The 19,914-nt window shown below is 32.2% G+C and overlaps 2 protein-coding genes across 2 annotated transcripts; one reads left to right on the top strand and one right to left on the bottom strand.

The window, feature by feature from the left end:
- Positions 1 to 4,552: 4,552 nt before the first annotated feature.
- Positions 4,553 to 8,673, bottom strand: LOC110265226 (protein FAR1-RELATED SEQUENCE 5-like). The gene is made up of 3 exons (XM_088495324.1): positions 8,656 to 8,673; positions 5,285 to 6,031; positions 4,553 to 5,224 (listed from the first exon to the last, which is right to left on the bottom strand). Exons 1-3 carry the CDS (start codon positions 8,671 to 8,673, stop codon positions 4,553 to 4,555), a joined length of 1,437 nt encoding a protein of 478 aa, XP_088351450.1.
- Positions 8,674 to 13,479: 4,806 nt separating this feature from the next.
- Positions 13,480 to 18,235, top strand: LOC107613462 (external alternative NAD(P)H-ubiquinone oxidoreductase B1, mitochondrial). Its single transcript, XM_016315466.3, has 10 exons — positions 13,480 to 13,719; positions 14,715 to 14,997; positions 15,200 to 15,406; positions 15,593 to 15,843; positions 16,463 to 16,682; positions 16,765 to 16,869; positions 16,982 to 17,245; positions 17,326 to 17,447; positions 17,589 to 17,708; positions 17,897 to 18,235. The coding sequence occupies exons 1-10, from the start codon at positions 13,640 to 13,642 to the stop codon at positions 17,982 to 17,984; spliced, it is 1,740 nt and encodes a 579-aa protein (XP_016170952.1). The 5' UTR covers positions 13,480 to 13,639; the 3' UTR covers positions 17,985 to 18,235.
- Positions 18,236 to 19,914: the final 1,679 nt, after the last annotated feature.

Below are 19,914 nucleotides of genomic sequence, written 5' to 3'. Positions count from 1 at the left end.
GCAATTAAAAATAGGAATATATTACCAATGCATCAACCAACTGTTTAAACGTATTTTTTACTCACTGTAAACACTATTTGCATCTCTTTTTATATATTATAACTAGAGTGAGACCCGCGCAATGCGCGGAGAGGTAGATTACTTATATTATAAATAGATTTTAATAAATGTTATATTAAAAATATTTTAGAGAATATATTATAAATAGATTTCGAAAAATGACTTGGATTCAAATTAGTTTTTTTCTTCCTTTACAAAATTTGGATTCAAATTCTAATATGAGAGGTAACATGTGCCCAATGACTTGGATCAAATATTTGCAATATGAAATAATGTAAGAGAGAAAATAAAATAAAATTACAGCAGTAACACCTTTGAGAAAACGCCAACATAAAAGACTAAAATTAGTATTAATATAGGAACTGAGGTATATAGGTAGGTATGTGACAGCACTGTACTATACCAAGACAGGCTGGTGGTCATTAGTAGATGCTCCATTTGCATAAGCGGTCTGCACTAAATCAAGACAGGCTTGGTGGTTGTTCTTTGTGCCTTCTTTCTCATTAATTTTGCTTAGTTGCTCTCGAATAAACAAGGCAATCAGAGAAAGTATCCCCATCAACAAGATCAATTGCTCCACTGCTTAGTTGCTCTCGGATGTACAGTAAACTAAACAAGTCTATCAGCATCTCCATCCAAGCTAGCACACCTGCAAACTAGAACTAACTCCATTTGTAATTATCATCATAAAAATCATCAAAATAGCAATGGTCATAGGAATAATTTTGTTGATTATGTAAACCAATTTTTATTTTATCATCATAAGAATAATTTTAAGGATTATGTAAATCAATTTTTATTTTATTTTATTTTTATCAATTCCAGGTTACAAATTTATAATTTTCAATAAAATGAATAAAATTTGAACTTTGTTGTAGTTTTAATGCATTTGAGGATTTGCCTTGATATCTGTTAAAAGAGTCAGAATGAACGATCAAGAAAGAGGACAAAATTTGTATATTAATAATTATGCACCAAGAATGATTCAATATCACAGGTTTTGATTACTTATTACAAGTATTGAGATCATTTAATTAAAGCACATAATATAAAGTTAAAATCAAATCCAACATTACACATAAGATATTATTAAAGCGCATGATACAATAAATAATATTTATTAAGATTATTTTTTGGATAAATGATATAATAAAATTAAATTAATTAGTTGGTTATCTAACTACTTAAAAATTAATTAGTGTCATCAATGAGATTTCTGCCTCTGCTGCCATCTTGACCCAATGTTTTGTGAGTCCAGAAGGGTTGAATACTGTAGGATTTTCATGGCCTGTTTTTCATTCTCTATTTGTGAATGTGTTGACTCCAACGTAGAGGAACATTATGATCTTCCTTTGTTGCCATTTTAACTGTGAATATGATGGGCAGTGGCAGAATTGACAATGGTGATAGTGTTGGTAGTTTATGAGAAAAAGAAGTAATAATGCTGAGTTTGATTAATAGTGTAACTAAGAAAGAATAGCACCATGATGTTCTGTCTAGGCGTGGTGATATTGATGGTTATGTTGTGTTTATTTTTTTTTTGTAGAATTTTTATATTAGTGAATGTATGTTATTTTATAATTTTATATTTTTATTTTTTTATTAATTTATATTTTTTATTTACGTGGGAACGGTTCTACGAGTTCAACTAGTAAGTCATCGATGAAACTAGTGAACCAGTAAAACTATATTTTTTATTTGCTTAATGTCAAAAAAGGTTTAAAAAATTCGTATTTTAAAAAAATACTGGAAGTTCATCTAACTATCTAAACAACTAGTAAGTCGTTAACAACTCGATCCGCTAAGCTCATGAGCTCGAGGCAACTTTTGAGCTTTCAATAAGTCAAACTTGACCTTGGTTTGGTTTGGCTTAACTAAAATTACTTAGCCTAATATAACTTTTATTATTAGTCTTTCATTTCCAAACAATCGACTTACCTTGGGATCTTTCTAACTTTAATTATCAAATTTTTAGAGCTGTTAGTTCGAACGTATAAATGTAAACCGCGCGCCTCAACAGTGCACCATAAAAATGTACACGAGTTATCTACTAGGTCAGTAGTATAAATATTTTATTTTTCCATTTTATTAAGAAGTTTTAAGCAATGTTCTAAAAATCGGTTGAACCGGCCAGTCGAACCGGTTAAACCGCGAACTGATGAGAAATACAGTTCGATTATATGCCAAAACCGGAAAAAATGAAATATTTATGGTGGTTATTTATAATTTATTTTTTATTATAAAACGGTTTTTTCAGTTGAACCTCGGTTGAACCGATTGGACCAATAAACCAGTGAACCAGTAGTTAAAACGGTTCGATGACCGGTTCGATTTTCAAAACCTTGGTTTTAAGTATAAGTATTGTTGAAATAAATACAAAAGTACTTGTATTTAGGAAAGAAAATTAAAAATAGAAAGTTATTAATAATTTGTTTAAAACGTTTAATCTTAAAAATATTGATATAATCTTCTTAATTATCAATCTATAATAATAATTGCAAATATGGAAAATCAAATGATTAAATGATGCAAATTTATTGATAATAAATAAAATTACGTTACAGGTGCTTTTGGGTTAGTAGTAACGCTGGTATTCAATTTTTGAATTTTGAAAATAAAAAAATAGTTTGATTTACTTGTTTCATTTTATTTTGGGGGTCAGGGATCCCACAAAGAAGAGAACCTAGTTGCTAAATAGAGCTTCTCACTCCCACAGAAGAAGCTTCGCAAAAGGGGAAGAAGATGCCCAAGATAGATGATGTGAGAACAGAAGGGAAAATGGGAAGCACCGCAACAATGGAGAAGACCGGCGTGGGAGATGGCGATGATGATGCAGCAACTCATCATCGATGTGGTGCATGCCCTGTTAGGTAATTACAACTTCTCATCTCCTTTAATCACGCCTTCACATTCTTCTGTTATTGATTGATTACCTTAATTATAGAAGATTTTGAAAAATAAATAAAAAAGAGAATCTGCACTAAAGAAATCAAATCAATTTCCATTAATGGACTGATTATGTCATATCTCTACTGATATTAAAAAAAATCGCAGATATGATATCGATGGATTAAAGGAGTGTATGTGACGGGATCTTGCAAGAAAAGAGTCTGTTCAGAAGAAAAAACCTAGAGGGAGAATTGCTCTAATCAATGGCAACCAATAATAGGCATGGGTAAAGACTACACTCAATTCATTACGTTCATTGTTATTTTTGCTACTACTATTGGTTGAATTATATCTTATTATTATCATTATTGGTTCAGTTTACCCGACTCATGTGCACCACCAATTGTTCTGATGAACTCCTTTGAGAGAAGAGTTATGGCTGATTTAGAGGTATGTAAGACCAACAAATATCTGTATCCTATTTTTAAGTTTCAATGCTGTTGTATTTTAAATTACCTATGATGTATCTGTTCTGCAGGACATCAAAAGAGCTAACAATAGTATTCGAGAGGAACAAATTCTATTGAAGTCCATGATTGAACGCATAACAAAAAATTTAGAATATTTTATACCACCAGAATCGTAATCCATTGAGGACTCAGTCTCGCCACCACTCTGTTCATAATACCTTGAGGAATCTAAATATTCCTGGATCAAAACAGCAAATAGGAAGGCTTATGAGCTAGCCATACAATATTATATGTAACAAAATATACTTGAACTTAAATGTATTGAACTTACATCTTCCTCCTCAAACCATTCAGTGTGAACATACTCATCACTTTCAGCATCTACGAAGGAGTAGTCTTCACCCTCAATATTCTCCGCAGCGTCATCATCAAATTGGGGAGTCCTTTCATCCATTTTTCTCATGGAACACGTAGCAATGTTATGACCCCCTTGCGATAGTAGCTGCAACGCTTAGGCTTCCTTGTGGTCTCTATCTCAGTACTTCCATTCTTTGCAAGGTCTTCGTACATGTATTCCGCATGCCCCTCTATCATGTTATTGTTCCCACTATGAGCCCTAATACATGAAAGTATATTTACCAATGCATCTCGTGATTCATTAAAAAGATCCCCTTTTAGGCACCCTTCATTCATAATTTGTTTACACCAATGTGCCAAACATGCACGCCGACTGATAGCCAAGGAATCCTCCATCAAGCCGCCCATGTCGTCATACCCACTAATGCCTTCCTTCGCTTTTCTAGTCCATCTTCGCAGCACTAATGATTTTGGCAGCTCTGCAATGTCTAGAAAATCCAAAACAGCAAGTATATGCATGGAATACCTATGAAGTCCATTCTCATGCATGAGCATTTAAATTCATCTTGCTCTCCATGAAAAGACACATGCCATATCATGTTAGGCTTGTAAAATTTTGACACCTGATAAATCTTGCAAGAACTCGTTTCCTTTTCATATATTACCTTCAATGTGCTGGCCTTGTGGAGCATTGAACGGAACAACATAAAAATTTGCCGGGTATAAATGGTAGCTGCTGACCTTTCTAATTGTTGAAAGTGTGTCTGCATCACAGGTTATCCAGTTGATGATTTAAAGTCTGCCAAATCCTCTCTGTGCCGCATGTAGCTCAAACAACGCTGGAAGTGTTGAACAAATTCTGTCAAATTATGGCGTGATTTAACATATCTTTTGAGGACAGCATGTAGACTTTCACACCTTGAAGTCGTTCTAAACCCAACAAAGAATTTTCCTCGGATATGAGCGGTAGCCCATATGTTTCTTTTCCCATACATATCTACTATCCATTCCCGATCTTCCACTCCAAAGAATCCAACCATTTCCTCCCACTTTTGTTCGAACACACCAACTTCGTAATCACCTAGCATTAACTTTGTAAACATTTTCGTAAACTGAGGTTTGTGAATATTGCTTGTTGCATTACGCATCAAGTGCCATGCACATAACCTATGATGTGCACTCGGAAACACTTCCTGAATAGCGATAGCCATCGATTGATGACCATCCGTAATTACTGAAGTCGGTATCTTTCCTTTCATTGCTATGAGAAGCTGTTTTAGTAACCACACATAGGTGCTTTTCCTCTCATTCAAAACTATCGCAGCACCAAATACAACGGTTTGATTATGGTGGTTAACTCCCGAGAATATTACCACCGGCAATCTGTATCTATTCTTCTTATATGTGGCGTCAAATGCTAGCAAATCCTCGAACAGATCGTAATCCAACTGACACCGGCCATCACACTAAAAAATTTGCCGAAACACTCCTTCTCTGCCCTTTTCAACACTATAGAACAAGTTTCGATCCCTTGCTGCTAGCGTTTCCAGGTAAGCCATTGCAGAGGTTAAATCATCAGGTAATTGTCTTCTTTGCTTCGCAACTTGATTGTGCATATCCTTAATTGAAAAATTAACGTTCTCGTACCCACCACACTGGCTAGCTAATGACCCAAATATGTTTGGTATGCTGATCCCCACCTCTTTCATATGGTTCATTTGACTAATGTCAGGCTCAGTCATTTGCTTGTGAGATCTTAACATTCTTGCTAGCTTTGGAACAACAAGATCATGGTTGTGTTCATCACAAAAATATCTCACTACCCAACTCTCAGTTATCGCATCGAAGAAAACATGAAGTTTACTCATACAACCACATCTTGTCTCTGGTTTTGGCTCCCTAACTCGATTTTTCATATGGTTCCATTTTTCTAATCTATACCCTTCACAAGAACAAACATATACTTTTTCTCTAACTTTTCCATCAACTATTCTACTCCTACTCTTTCGCACACTGAAGCCCCTCTTCTTGGCATATGAATTATAAAATTCGAATGCCAAGCCAAGATCAGCAAAGTGCAATTGACAAATATTTTTCATAGATAGACTTGAAAAATCAATCTTACCAATATCTTCCCAAGAGTTTATGCGATATTGATCCATATCCACCGCATCAGAAGTTACGTCTTCATCTACATGATCACTAACATTATGCACATTTTGATCACTTATATGTCTTTGACTATTTGATGCTTCCTGCAATTTATAGTGACTAACGTTAATTACCCAAAAAATAGCATAAATTAGGTACAATTTATAATCAAATAAGCAAAATTAACCAAAAACCATTGAATTTTCAAAAAGCATCACAATACTAATTTTTGAATTTTATTATGGCAGCTTAAACTCTATCTCGTCTCATATTTTGGTGATTAAGATCAATTATATAGATTCATATAGGGGTGGGCATGGTTTGGATTTTTATAAATCCAAACTGGATCCACTTCAGAACCATTTTTATGGTTCATGAAACCAAACCAATACTGTGAACAAGAGTAGGGGTGTGCATGGCCCGGCCCGGCCCGGTCCCGAACACTTTAGGGGCTAATTTGATATGATTTCATTGGGTCTAGGGCCGGGTATGGGTCTCAAAAGTAGACCCGTTCATTATTTCGGGTCGGGTCCGGGCCATAGCTCGGGTCACCCGAAATCGGCCCGGTGGCCCGGTTATCATACACAATTAATATTTTGTGTTATTAGTGATGGTGATGGCTATTATTATGTGAAATTTAACTATTGTAAACCTTAATATTTTGTGTTATTAGTCATTATATATAAGACTATAAGTTAATGTTTTATGTTTAAAATGCATAAGACTTTAGACTAATGCATAATCTTGTGTTATTTGTATTGATTTAAATATTTGGTGTTATTAGGCAATATTAGTATTGATTATAGTTATACTTTAATTTTAGAGAAGAGTTAGTACTTATTATATTTTTCTAAGTGAATTTTACCATGTCAAATAATGGTTGGAGTCTTGGAAATTTGGATATTTTTACATGCTAACTTACAAGAAGGTATCAAGGTAATATAATGTTAACGGCCCGATTTTCACCCGATTTTTACCCGGTATAATCGTGGCCCGAAAGTGTATAGGTTTCATCGGGTTTAGGGTCGGGTTCGGGTCTAACAAATAGGCCCGGTATATATTTCGGGCCGGGTCTGGGTCACATCAAACCCGGTTTCACCCGGCCCATGCACACCCCTAAACAAGAGGGATTACGATACAGCACGCATTTTTACATGATCATTTCAAGTTAAACAAGAGATAGACACAACCAAGTTTCCAAATTACACCTTAGAAGCTCCACCTATTTAAAGTACATTATCTATCTCCCTCCCTTAGCATAAATATTCATGGCTAATCTTAAAACAAACATGAAAGGGTATCAATCCAAACAACACTTATCAGCTAAGGTACCTTAACCTGTCACGAAAAGTGCATTGATAGCAATAACTAATTTGCTTAATTGAAAGAGCTAAAGAAGTTTCCTTCTTGAAAGGGTATCAATCCAAACAACACTTAAGCTCTTGCGCAATAAAAGAGCTTCCATTGAAAGCAGCTGAATTGCTACATCTAAGGTACCTTAACCTGTCTTTCAATCATGAGCTAAAGAAGTTGCCTTCTGCAATAACTAATTTGCTTAATTGGCAAACTTCAAATCTTAACGGATGTGATACTCTTCAGAAACTGCTAAAAAGTGTAGAAAAATTAATTTGCAATAAGTAATTTGCTTAATTTTGCACTGCTGTGAAAGAAGCTGTTTCTTTAAAATTTAAAATAATTTTAAAAAAATTAGCTGATTTTCTAACATTACTTAAATCTAAAACACTCACTTTATAGGCACTTGCTTAGTCAACCAATAAAATGCAACAGTTCATAATAAGCTTTAAGCAAAATGATACTACTGAAATCCAAATTAAAAGCCAAGGGCATATATATGCATGTGCCTAATAAATATAATATATAATCATGTATCAGAATTTAAGTAATTTTCCTTATTTCACAGTGACATAGTCATTTCATTTCACTACCGCACAAGTTCTCAAACATAATGTAACACTAGTCAACAAGAATTTAAAGGTTTCCTTGAGTCAGTTGTTAAACTTATAATAGAACCATAAATGTAAACAAACAGTAGAGCAATTTTCAATCTAAACTCAACAACTCCGCTGTTGTAGCCTCCAAAAGTAATGAAAGAAAAAACACAACATCAAATAGCTAGAACTCATAACTTGTTCAATACTTCTATAAATAGTTTGGCATAAGAAAAATTATGATCTAGATGAACTATTTTCTTTTACTCATTTCATTAAAAAAGAATCATCTATAAATAGTTTGGCATTCTTCTTTTAATGCAAATTGCATAACTAACTAAACATTGGTTACTCAAAGACAGAATATAAGAACAGGTTAACTAAAAACCAGAACATCAGAGTTTGTTACATCACTTAAAAGTAAGAACCGAGAAATTTACTTCTTGCGCATGCACATCCATTCTCATACCATTGTTTGTAAAATCCATGAAGCCTCATGCCTCACTATGTTAGATACCAATAGAACAATAATGAAAAATTACAATTGCTACATATGATTACCAAATTGGCATGAATCTTAGCTACACCAACATACTTGTAGCACAAAACAGAACAAATATAGCCTATAACCCCTGAATCAGAACAAATAAATAGAACAAAAAATTGAATGAAATCAACGAAAGGAAGCAATACAACAGATTCATACAAGGGAGTGGAGGAATACAACAAGAAGATAAAAGGAACAAAAAGAAAATTAAATCAATGAAGTAACTTCATACCTGAGTCTGAGGCTCCATTGTTACTCTGGAAGTGGAGGATGCAGGGGGGATGGAGCACCACAGCGCTGACAACCACTCGACGAGAGAAGAGAGAAGAGAGAAGAGAGAAGAGAGAAGAGGAGACGGGGAGGGAGAGCCTACGAACGACGCTGGAAGATGGATTGGACGGCAACAGCGATGGCTCGACTGAAGGGCAACGGTGAATGCTGAGACCAGCGGAGAGTAGAGTAGGTGGCGGCGACGGGTGAGTAAACAGGGGGGAAAGGAATTGGGAATTAGGGTACCGTATGGTGAGTTTGGGGTGGGGTTGAATTTGGAGTGTGGTGAATTAAGGGTTTTATTAGTTAAATTTAAAAAATATTTATAGTAAACATAAAAAAATAATTATTATTATTAAACCCCATGTGGGGTATATTTATAATTTGTATTTTGTGTCTATTAGAAAAGCTCAAAAGACTTGAGCTTACTAAAGACAGACCCGTTTTTGGTCTAGCTAGTTCACGTGACCATGACATACAATCTCTTCTCACATAAAATTTAAATTCTAACAAAAAAAATTTAAGATATAATTTACACTATGTCAAAAATAAGTGAAAAGAAAAATGACGAAAAGAAAATGAATGAAATATTTTATTCTTTTATTTGGATGCCAAAAAATAAGAAGGAAAAAAATTTTTTGTGTGGGTCTCACCAAAAAAAATTTTCTACAAACAAAAAGCATAAAAAAAGAGAGAAAAATAATTTTTTTTTGTATTTATAATGTTCATAGTTATAATATTTTAAGTTTATAAAATATAATAAGATATAAATAAATAAAAATTCTATTTCAAAAAAATTCTATTATTTATAAAATTCATAAAGTTTGTCCTATTTTCCGGCGAATATCAAATTACTTGTTCTTGTCTTGTTGCAGTCGAACTATAACTCGTCTCCGCAAAACGGTTGGCCGATCTTATCAATGAACCACAATATACCTCAGCCAGCGAATAAAACAGGGGAGAAGTACTTGTAAAAAGTACTCCGACCCTCAAGTCAGTTAACGAGAATTATTTTTAAGAGAACTTTTCAGCTTAGAATGATTTCATACCTTTTCCGATTTTAATTGTTTTTTTTTATGGCTGGAAAATGATAACGGCCATATTTCTCAATTGATTGTCTCCGATGTAACCGATAAAAGGTCATTTATTGCCATAAACTCGGTAGAACTAATGTGTCGGTTACAAGGAGGTCTGCCGAACTATAGCTATAAGTAACCGATGTATAACGGTGATATCATTACTCATCTAGACTTCTAATTAGAAAAAAATATATACTCGTGAATAATTTCTATATTTTTAATTTAAAAAAAATATATATCATTATCAATAGTGAACAGACAACAAATATAATTTCTTTAATATCATGGTGCAATATCATTTTTGTGTACTCTTCATTTACTTGTGTGTATTCCTATGTATTCCTAGAAACAATAATAATTGTTATTTTGTAAGGTTTGCCAAAAACGATGATAATGGTTATTTTGTAAGGTTTGCGATAGACAAAAGTCAAATAAGCCATGGTGGAGGCAGTGGCCTTGGCCCGTTCTTAATACGTAATAAATCTGGAAATGCGTTCATTTTCGGAAGGAGAAACATACTGATTATCCATTCTAAAAGCTGAAGACCAACTATTGGAATAATATAAACATGAGTGCCAGCACATATTTTAAAGCAAGCAAGTCCCTTTGAACAGGGCTTTGCTTTGTTTTCATTATAATCAATAAAATTTTAACATGTGGCGCTTAATTTAAAAAAAAAAATAATATGGTAATAATATAATAACAAATAACGTTATTATGAATAAAGGGTTGGTCTTCATTTTATTATATACCAACTTATTTAACTTTACGTATATAATTAAATATTATAATTATTTATAAATTAAATATGATTTAAGTATTTAATTTAGTTATTTAAAAAATTATATTAAATAATTAAATTATATTTAATTTATTAATAATTATAATAATTAATTATAATTTTATTTTAATTAATAATTTATATTAATTATTTAAATCATAATTAATATAAGTAATTAAATTAATATTATCATAATCGAAATAGGCACCAGTATAGACAATTGAAAGAGGACTTGATTGAACACATATGACAAATTGACAATTTCACAATGCTTGTCGTCAACTATAGAACTTAATTATGTTTTTCTTTGTATTAAGTAATTTTATAAATTAGTGTAATCTCGAATTATATATTGTGTATTATTGTTATATATGAATTTATTTAATATTAATATCTTTTAATAGTAAATTATTTTTAAATTTATAAATTTAAATTATATTATTCAAAAAAATTAATTACATTAATTTCAAGTATTTTAATTAATTAATTAAGTGGGACCACAACAGGGATTAAAGTTAGTTCCTCTTAATGGAGAAGAGAGATACTTTGAGTTCCTATTTACTGTTTATGACGCAAAAGCTCATGTGGAGTTACTTTTTATGACAGATGGGCCATAAACAGGAACTGGGATGAGTTCTCTGCTGGAGATGGTCTAAGAGCAACTCAAATGCTAAGAAATAGAGTTTCTCTTCTGATATATGGGGACTCAATTACCATTGGAGTGAAAAGGGAAGAAAGGCTCTTCACGTAGATCAAGGTTGAGAATCCCTCTAAACAGGGACTTACAACAACCAATAAAATCATACTAAGTTAATAAAAAAAATAAAAATATATTAAATATATATATTAAATAATTAAATTATAATTAATTTATTAATAATTATAATAATTTATTATATTAAATACTTATATATCTATTTAATTAATTATTTATATTAATTTTTTAATAATTAGTTATATTAAATTATAATTAATATAAATAATTATGTTAAATTAATATCAAATATTATTTATATTGTTATATTAAATCATAATTAATTAAATTTATTTTACATAAAAAATAAATTTAATTTTTACATATTATAAAATAATTTTTAGTTGGATTATTTATTTTTATTTATAAAATTTAAAATACTAATCAAATTTAAGTTATTTATTTTAATATTTTATAATATTAAATTATTTTGAATTTATAAATTTAAATAATATTATTATAAAAAAATAATAATTATATTAATTTTAATTATTTTAATTAATTAATTAAGTGAGACCATAGTAGGGATTAAAGTTAGTCCTTCTAACGGAGAAGAGAGAGATTTTTTGAGTTCTTATTTATTGTTTATGATACAAAAGCTGATATGGAGTTACTTTTTATGACAGGTAAGTCATAAATAGGAATTGGAATGAGTTCTTTACTAAGATGGTTTAAGATAGTTGAAATTTATGGTGTGTAAAGAATTATTCGAGGTAAGAACAAAATGAGGCGGGAGAGAAGTAAAAATATCATATCTAGAGGAAAGGAATAAGAGAGAGGTCCGGCAAACTCAACCCAAATACCAAAAAACGTATTCTAAAAATTAAGATTTAATTAATTATTTTGAAAAAATAAATTTTTTTATTTTAGAATAAAAAAAATTCAATGTTTCGAAATATTTGGAGTTTGAAAAAAAATACACATACTTTGTGTAAAAGAGATATGTGTATTATTATAAAAAAAACATACCATTAAAATAATCTAAATTTTCAATACTTAAAAGAGTATATAAACCAATAAATTATAATTCAAATGACATAATTTTTTCATACTAAATTAAGAGGTTAGAGATTCGAGTCTCACTATCTTCGATAATAAAAAATACATAAAATTTTATTTAAATTTATTTTTAAATTTATAATCGGCACCAGAAATACGCATATTTAAACTTTTAATATATCAAAATTTTATTTAAATTTCAATCTTTTTGATTTGGCAACTTCTTTCATTACTTATTTAAATCTTTCGTTCTTTAGTTTTACTTCTCTCATCCTTATAAATTAGATTTCAAACTGCCATTATTCTATTTAAAGTAACAACACGTTAAAAAATAAAATATTGAATTAGTATACAAAGAGTCTGCACGTCGCTCTTTTAGAAAAAATAGCATACTGTTCAAATCCTCGTACTCACTTGTACTCCCACTCTCTTCTAAAGAACTTGGAAACGTGTTGTTTAAATTCTCTTTAGGAAATAGTGATTGGTTTCAAATCTAACTAAATAATAAAAATAAATTAAAAAAAGCGTATAGTTTAGAAATGTGGATGAATTATAAAGAATGAAAATTAGTTGCTTAAATACGACAGAAAAGGGAAGAGTTAATTGATATAAGTAGTGAAAAGAATGTAAAATATGAAAAATTAGAAAACATGAAAAATCGTATTTAGTGGCATGCATCAAGATTTTGATGCCAATAAAACAAATACAATTTCTATAACTATCCTTGTATTTTTTTTTTAAATTTAATGATACAACTATAACATTTATTAATATTTCATTCAATCTAAATAATAATAAAATATATAATTTTTTTAAAAATTGATCTAAATTAAATTATTAACATTTTTATTATTTTAAAAAATTATATTTTTATACTTACAAACACATATCTCAATTAATTACATATCAACTGCACATGTGATACTCATAATTAATTCGTTTATCCTGAAAACATAAATAATAAGATACAAAATGTATCCAAATTACTTATATTAATAAATAAAATATTTAAAATTGTTATTTAAAAAAAAGCCTACATTACATGCCGACATAATTAAAAAGGCACTTTATACAACAAAATATTGAGAAGTACCATCTTGCCCCCTTTTCCTTCAATTTTGAGCGCTGACAATATGATAAGTCAGTAATTGCAATAATTATTTTATTCCACGTGTCAAGATTGTCATAAACTGAGAGCAACTCTACTAAGTCCAAGTGTAAAGTAGATAGATAGACAAGGTAAGGATGTGTGTTTGGTTGTTGAATCTTCACTCATTTTCTCTTTTTCGTTTGAATCTCACCTGAATCTCATCAAATTGATTCGTGGTTCTAAATGAGGTTTGCTTCCTTCTTCACAAGGGCTTTCCAACGCCATCCTTCCTGCTCCAAGATTCTTCTCTTATGCACTCTCAGGTCCTGTTTCTTTGGTCTTTCTCTTTCCCTGCCTGTTTTTATATAGCAAGTTTCCACCCTAATGGGAAGGCTACTATTGTAACACTAGCACTTATGTATATATTATTTTTCATGTGGCAAAATGCCAAAACGTGATCGTGAAATAGAAAAAGAAACACAACTTTAAGACAAAGATTTCCATCCTTCATCATCAACATATATTTTGTTACAAGTTATCTTCTAGATAGGACTAAGAAATCACAGAATTGCCTCAATGAATGAAGGAGATTTAGTTTATGTTGACTAAAGTTTCTTTATTTCTTTTCATTATTAAGTTACTCTAGTTGGTTATAAATATAAGGATTGAACTCGGGGGAAAAAATTGATGCTTTATAGATATTCACAAATGACAGTTTTTGACAATCTTTTATTGCCAGAGGAAGTATACCAATTAGTTAATATATGATCAAGAAGAGCCTATAATTGTTGGGGAAAACATAGAAAACTGGTGATATATGAGTTAAACTTCGATGCACTGACCGTTTAAAATATTTTACCAATCACAATTGTTCTTTTGGATGACCATTCATGTGGTCAATGTAAAAGGTAGTTATTTTTGCTAATGTGTCATTATGTGATTGGATGCACATGTAAAATGGTTTTACACTGACAGTGTATCAAAATTAAATTCGGTGATATATATAGTTTAGATCGAAGCAAAGGCCTATACAATCCTCCTCTTGTAAATGAGAATCTCATTATTGACTGACATAGGAACCGGCTGCAAAGTGATTCCTGGTGATTGTTTCCTTGTTTATAGAAGTGATTTTCAGTGTAGTTTGACCTTGTATATTCCCATACACTCAGTTATTCTTCTTAAGCAACAGATTAGTCATGATCTATAATAGTATAACCTATGTGACTATATCCATTAATGTCTCTGTCTCTTCTACTGCAGCTTTGGTTGTTAAAGAATTGTCTATCTTATTGAGTTTAACTGTGTATGATAACTGCAGTGGTGGAGGCTTGCTGTCATACTCAGAATCACAATCTGAATCTATTACTGGATCTCCTGCTTCTAATACGAATTCTGATGTGCCAGCAAAAAAGAAAGTGATTGTTCTTGGAACAGGATGGGGTGGTACTAGTTTTCTCAAGGATCTCGATGCATCCTTGTATGATGTTCAGGTTGTTTCCCCTTGTAACTATTTTGCATTCACTCCTCTATTACCTAGTGTCACTTGCGGAACCGTTGAAGCGCGAAGCATTGTAGAGCCAGTTCGAAACATGGTCAAAAAGGTAAGGAAGCAAAGCAAGAACTCAACTTAGAGTAATCCATGTTTTTTCAAAGTAAAAATGGATCATATTTTAATTTCAGGTCACCTTAGGAACAGGAATGCTAGATTCATGGGGATTTTATTTTCCCTTTAGTTTATTCTTTCTAAAGGTAATTTAACAAGATAATTTATCGAAAAGATTTGTTGTTTCTTTCCTGTTGCAGAGAAAAGGAGACATTAAATTCTGGGAGGCGGAATGTCTGAAGATCGATCATGCAAACAAAACGGTATTGTGTAGGTCCAATATTGGGAACAACTTAGTTGGAAGTGGCGAATTTTCTTTGGAATATGACTACTTGGTTGTAGCGATAGGAGCACAAGTGAATACTTTTAACACCCCTGGTGTCAAGGAGCATTGTCATTTTCTAAAGGTACCTTTTTGTTTCGCTGTTTGTTTCTAATATAGAGTTTAGAATCATTTGATGGCTTGAATATATTTGCAAGTTTATCAATTCATTCAGTACATATTTGCACCATTGGCGAGGATAGAATAAGGCTTATCATCAAGGAGTCATTGCAATTTTACTTTCAAAATGTATTATATTTTTCACTTGCAGGAGGTAGAGGATGCACAGAAGATCAGAAGGGCTGTGATAGATTGTTTTGAGAAGGCTGTTCTTCCATCTCTATCTGACGAAGAACGAAGGACAAATCTACATTTTGTTGTTGTTGGAGGAGGTCCAACTGGGGTGGAATTTGCTGCTGAGCTTCATGACCATTTCCAAGAAGATTTAGTCAATTTATACCCATCTGTTAAAGATTTTGTGAATATTACAGTGATTCAATCAGGAGATCACATCTTGAACACGTATGTATCAAGCATTAACAGTCCGAATTATTTCTATTGCTTTGAGTCACCAACATTTAAACTTTGGTGTCTTCCAAAATTATTATGCATATGTTGCTTGGAAAGGATACTCTGCTATTCCATATATTGTTAACACTTTAACATCATTATGTCTGCTATTACTGTTCCTTTCACTGTTATAATCTTCCAGAATACATGGCAATTACTAAATTATGCATGATACACCAGATATTTTCAGTAAGAGATTCAACTATTTACTAAAGAACTTGAACAGTGTTTTAATAATTCAGTGTTAATAGTGCAATATTTTTGTGTTATTGTTTGTAAAATACAAATTATCCCCAAAACAAAACAGCTATACTAACAATCATTATTAGGATCTAAAATTTGTTTGATCATCCTATTGTGGTCTGTTATTCATGAATTATATTGCCTGTTAGAATTCTTCAAGCAGGGTCTTCCCACCACTAGCATTTGTCTTGAACCTTTGGTATTGCTAATTGCATGGCAAAAGACCAACCATTGATCAAGTTTGACTAATTTTCTAACTTCTTATATGTCCACACCACAGGCTCTAAAAAATCCCAGGTTGGATAAAAGTTCCTCTTTGATCTTGTAGGTTTGATGAAAGAATTAGTCTATTTGCCGAAGAGAAGTTTGGAAGAGATGGTATAAAAGTTCAAACTGGACGTCGAGTTATCAGTGTTGATGACAAAAATATTACAATGAAGGCAAAATCAACTGGAGAGATCTACTCTGTACCCCATGGACTGGTTATCTGGTCCACCGGGATTGCAACTCGTCCGGTTGTGAGGGACTTTATGGAACAAATCGGTCAGGTGTTGCATAATTCCACACATTTCTGAAACAATTTCCTTCTGCTTCTGTAACCTGTACAAAATTTGAATACTCTATGTGCAGGGTAAAAGACATGTGCTAGCAACAAATGAATGGTTGCGAGTGAAGGGTTGTGAATCTGTGTATGCTATCGGTGATTGTTCTTCAATAGATCAACAAAAAATAATGGTATGTATTACACCTTTAACAGAACTAATGAGCTCATTACATGCAACATGATACTAAATTCTTATCCAAGTTAATAGTGATATATGTTACATACATTTACCTCTACTTGTAGGATGATATTTCAGCCATTTTTGAGGCTGCGGATAAGGACAAATCCGGTACCTTAACTGTTGCAGAACTCAAGGATGTGCTAGATGACATAATTGTAAGATATCCACAGTTCGAACTGTATTTGAAGAGCAAACACATTTTGGATTTGAGTACTCTATGGAAAGACTCAGAAGGAAATTATAGAGAAGAAATAGACATAGAAGGCTTTAAGATGGCCCTTTCTCATATGGATTCACAGATGAAGAGTCTGCCAGCAACTGCACAGGTATGCATCATTTTATCAGTAACCGAAATCTTGTTTAATATGAATGGTGATTAAGTTTCTAATTGACTAGTATTGTCTAGGTTGCTTCCCAACAAGGTGAATATCTAGCTAGATGCTTTAACCGCATGCATCAATGTGAAGAGCATCCGGAAGGTCCTCGGCGATTTAAAGGCTCTGGACGTCATACGTTTCTTCCCTTCCGGTAAATATTATATATAGCATATGGCCAATGTCAACTACATTAATATGATCCTCTTCAGAAAATGTAAAATTTAGTGTGGTTTATAGCAAGTGGTTAATGCATTTAGTAAAAGGCAAATTTTTTTGTTGATTTTTTTTTTAGGTATAAGCACTTTGGGCAATTTGCTCCTCTAGGAGGGGAGCAAGCTGCTGCAGAACTTCCTGGAGACTGGGTTGCCATGGGTCACAGCACTCAATGGCTTTGGTATTCTGTATATGCAAGGTACCGAGTACTGATTATCTAAGTTCAAAATATCGGAAACTATTCTCTTCGATTATTTTTATCTGTCATTGTCACTTTTTGGATACATAAATCCAAGATGTAGCGGAGAGTGACAATGACAGGTAAAAAGAACAAGAATAATGTATGTACATCAGTACATGATTACATGTTGTTTAATTTGTGTTCAGCAAGCAAGTAAGCTGGCGGACAAGGATGCTAGTCATATCAGATTGGACAAGAAGATTCATATTTGGAAGAGATTCTAGCCGTATTTAAGTCCTAAATCAAAAGCTGCATTTGAACAGCTTTGAGGCTTTCTGTTTATCTGTTAATTGTCATTGTAGCTTTATTCATTATGTAGTTAGTGTAGTGATATTTTGAAGGTACAAACAAGTCCTTTGGAGACTGTTTGAGAATGTGAAGTTGTCTTGAATGGAGCATGCTCTTCTTTTATAGCTATCTTTCTCACTTGTAAAACTATACATTCATACTGGTAAATGGGGAATAGATCCTTTAGATCCTCTTAACTGAATTTTTCATATCGCATAAAACATTACATATGATATTGAAAAACAAAAAAGTTACACATGATCAAGTCATCTGAAATATTTACATTATTACATATGAGTATTTACTTCGCCTAATTGTAGTCTCATTCAATTCTTGAACTCCAGAAATGTAGATAGTTGGTTTCTAACGTGTTTCTTTGAATCTGTCTTCCTTTTTCTGTATATATTATTGCATAATTTTATGCAAAAAAAAGTATTAAATCAAACAAACAATTAATTTATCTTTTTTTTTTAATTAAAATTTTCATACAAATATCTTTTTTTAATTAAAATCTTCATACAAATATCTTTTGTGTGGTAGACATATTATATCATGACATTAGAAACATTTGAATTTTATTTTAATTAAATGGAACTTTAATTACATAAATATATGTTATTAATTGCAGATAATTTTGGTAGTGTTAAGCACATTTGTTGGTTTTTTTATTTAAATAAAATAAAAAGGGAACAATATTACCAGATTCTCTAAATAAAATTTTAAAACGTGAATCTCCTAAATCTATTAATATATACATCTTGTTAGGGTGTTGTGTGTTAGATAATATATTAAACAGTACACCCTAGCACAATTTATACATGAAATTCCTTCAAGAAATGCACATAAATCGTGCCAGGACAATGTGCTTTTCAACTTGAACATAACTCGTGCCAGGGTAACAGGAGTTACATGTTTTTTACCTAATTCATCCTAGGGTAGCACGATTTACATGCATAACGTGACACATGATACCCTAACATGATTTACATGCAACAACCTACCTCAAATACCCTAGCACGAGTTATGAATATAGAGAACCCCTGGATGCCTTCCCACGAGTTATGTTTCACAAAGAGATACTCCATTGACGGTGAAAAAGCTCTTGGAGAAGAGGAGAATTAGGGAAGAAGGCGGTCAACGGCAGAAGAGGAAGAAGAACATTCTGGGTCAACGGCGGAGCCACGGCCAATAAGGTTGCAGAGGACGGCGACGGTAGCTGCCAACAGCGGCGGTTGAAGGTTTGGTAGGTGGCGGACGGGGAAAGTGCACAGTGAGGCCATAATAGTTTTGGTTAAGCAGAGCGAGGAACGAAGGAGACATGTACCAATTGAACAGTATTGCTCACATTGTGGAATTTATCGACGAAAAGGTCAGTTGTCAAGCTTGTTTACAATCTATATAGTTGATGATAGTAACATATGTAGTTATCTTAATGTAATCTATATAGTTTATAATTTAGATATTTGTTAATATTTTAGCGTTAAAATGCTTAGAAATATTGTGGTTGTTGCGGGGTTTAGGGGTGGGTTTCACTTTTAATATATGTTTTTGTTGTTATGATGCATTGGTGAGTTGCGATTGTATATTCTTGTTTTATCAGCTATCCCGATGTGTAAAGAGCATTCGTAGGCAACAGAAGATGATATTGCATGACCATATAAAGTCGTACTTAGATAGTGCCGGATTACTACATGTTGCAAGGTTGAATGATTATTGGTTTAAGCTTGATGAACCACTGATTAGTGTATTTATGGAGCGATGGCGTTTCGAGACCCACACCTTTTATATGCCATTTGGGGAGTGCACGATAACTTTATAAGATGTGACATATCAGTTTGGCCTCCCTATTGATGGATTTTCAGTTAATGGATGTCTC

Source organism: Arachis ipaensis, chromosome B8 (assembly GCF_059453495.1).
Source record: "Arachis ipaensis isolate K30076 ecotype BB chromosome B8, ASM5945349v1, whole genome shotgun sequence".
Classification (NCBI taxonomy): domain Eukaryota; kingdom Viridiplantae; phylum Streptophyta; class Magnoliopsida; order Fabales; family Fabaceae; genus Arachis; species Arachis ipaensis.
Note: the sequence above shows the minus strand (reverse complement) of the source record. Positions and strands in the feature narration are given on the sequence as shown.

Bases quoted from the DNA above. Each gene is read 5' to 3' on its own strand.
- LOC107613462 (XM_016315466.3), top strand. From the start codon at position 13,640: ATGAGGTTTGCTTCCTTCTTCACAAGGGCTTTCCAACGCCATCCTTCC. The intron at 17,246-17,325 runs GTATGCATCATT...AGTATTGTCTAG, and splicing joins GTCTGCCAGCAACTGCACAG to GTTGCTTCCCAACAAGGTGA. The intron at 17,448-17,588 runs GTAAATATTATA...TTTTTTTTTTAG, and splicing joins CATACGTTTCTTCCCTTCCG to GTATAAGCACTTTGGGCAAT.
- LOC110265226 (XM_088495324.1), bottom strand. The intron at 5,225-5,284 runs GTTGAAAAGGGC...GGCCGGTGTCAG, and splicing joins ATCGAAACTTGTTCTATAGT to TTGGATTACGATCTGTTCGA.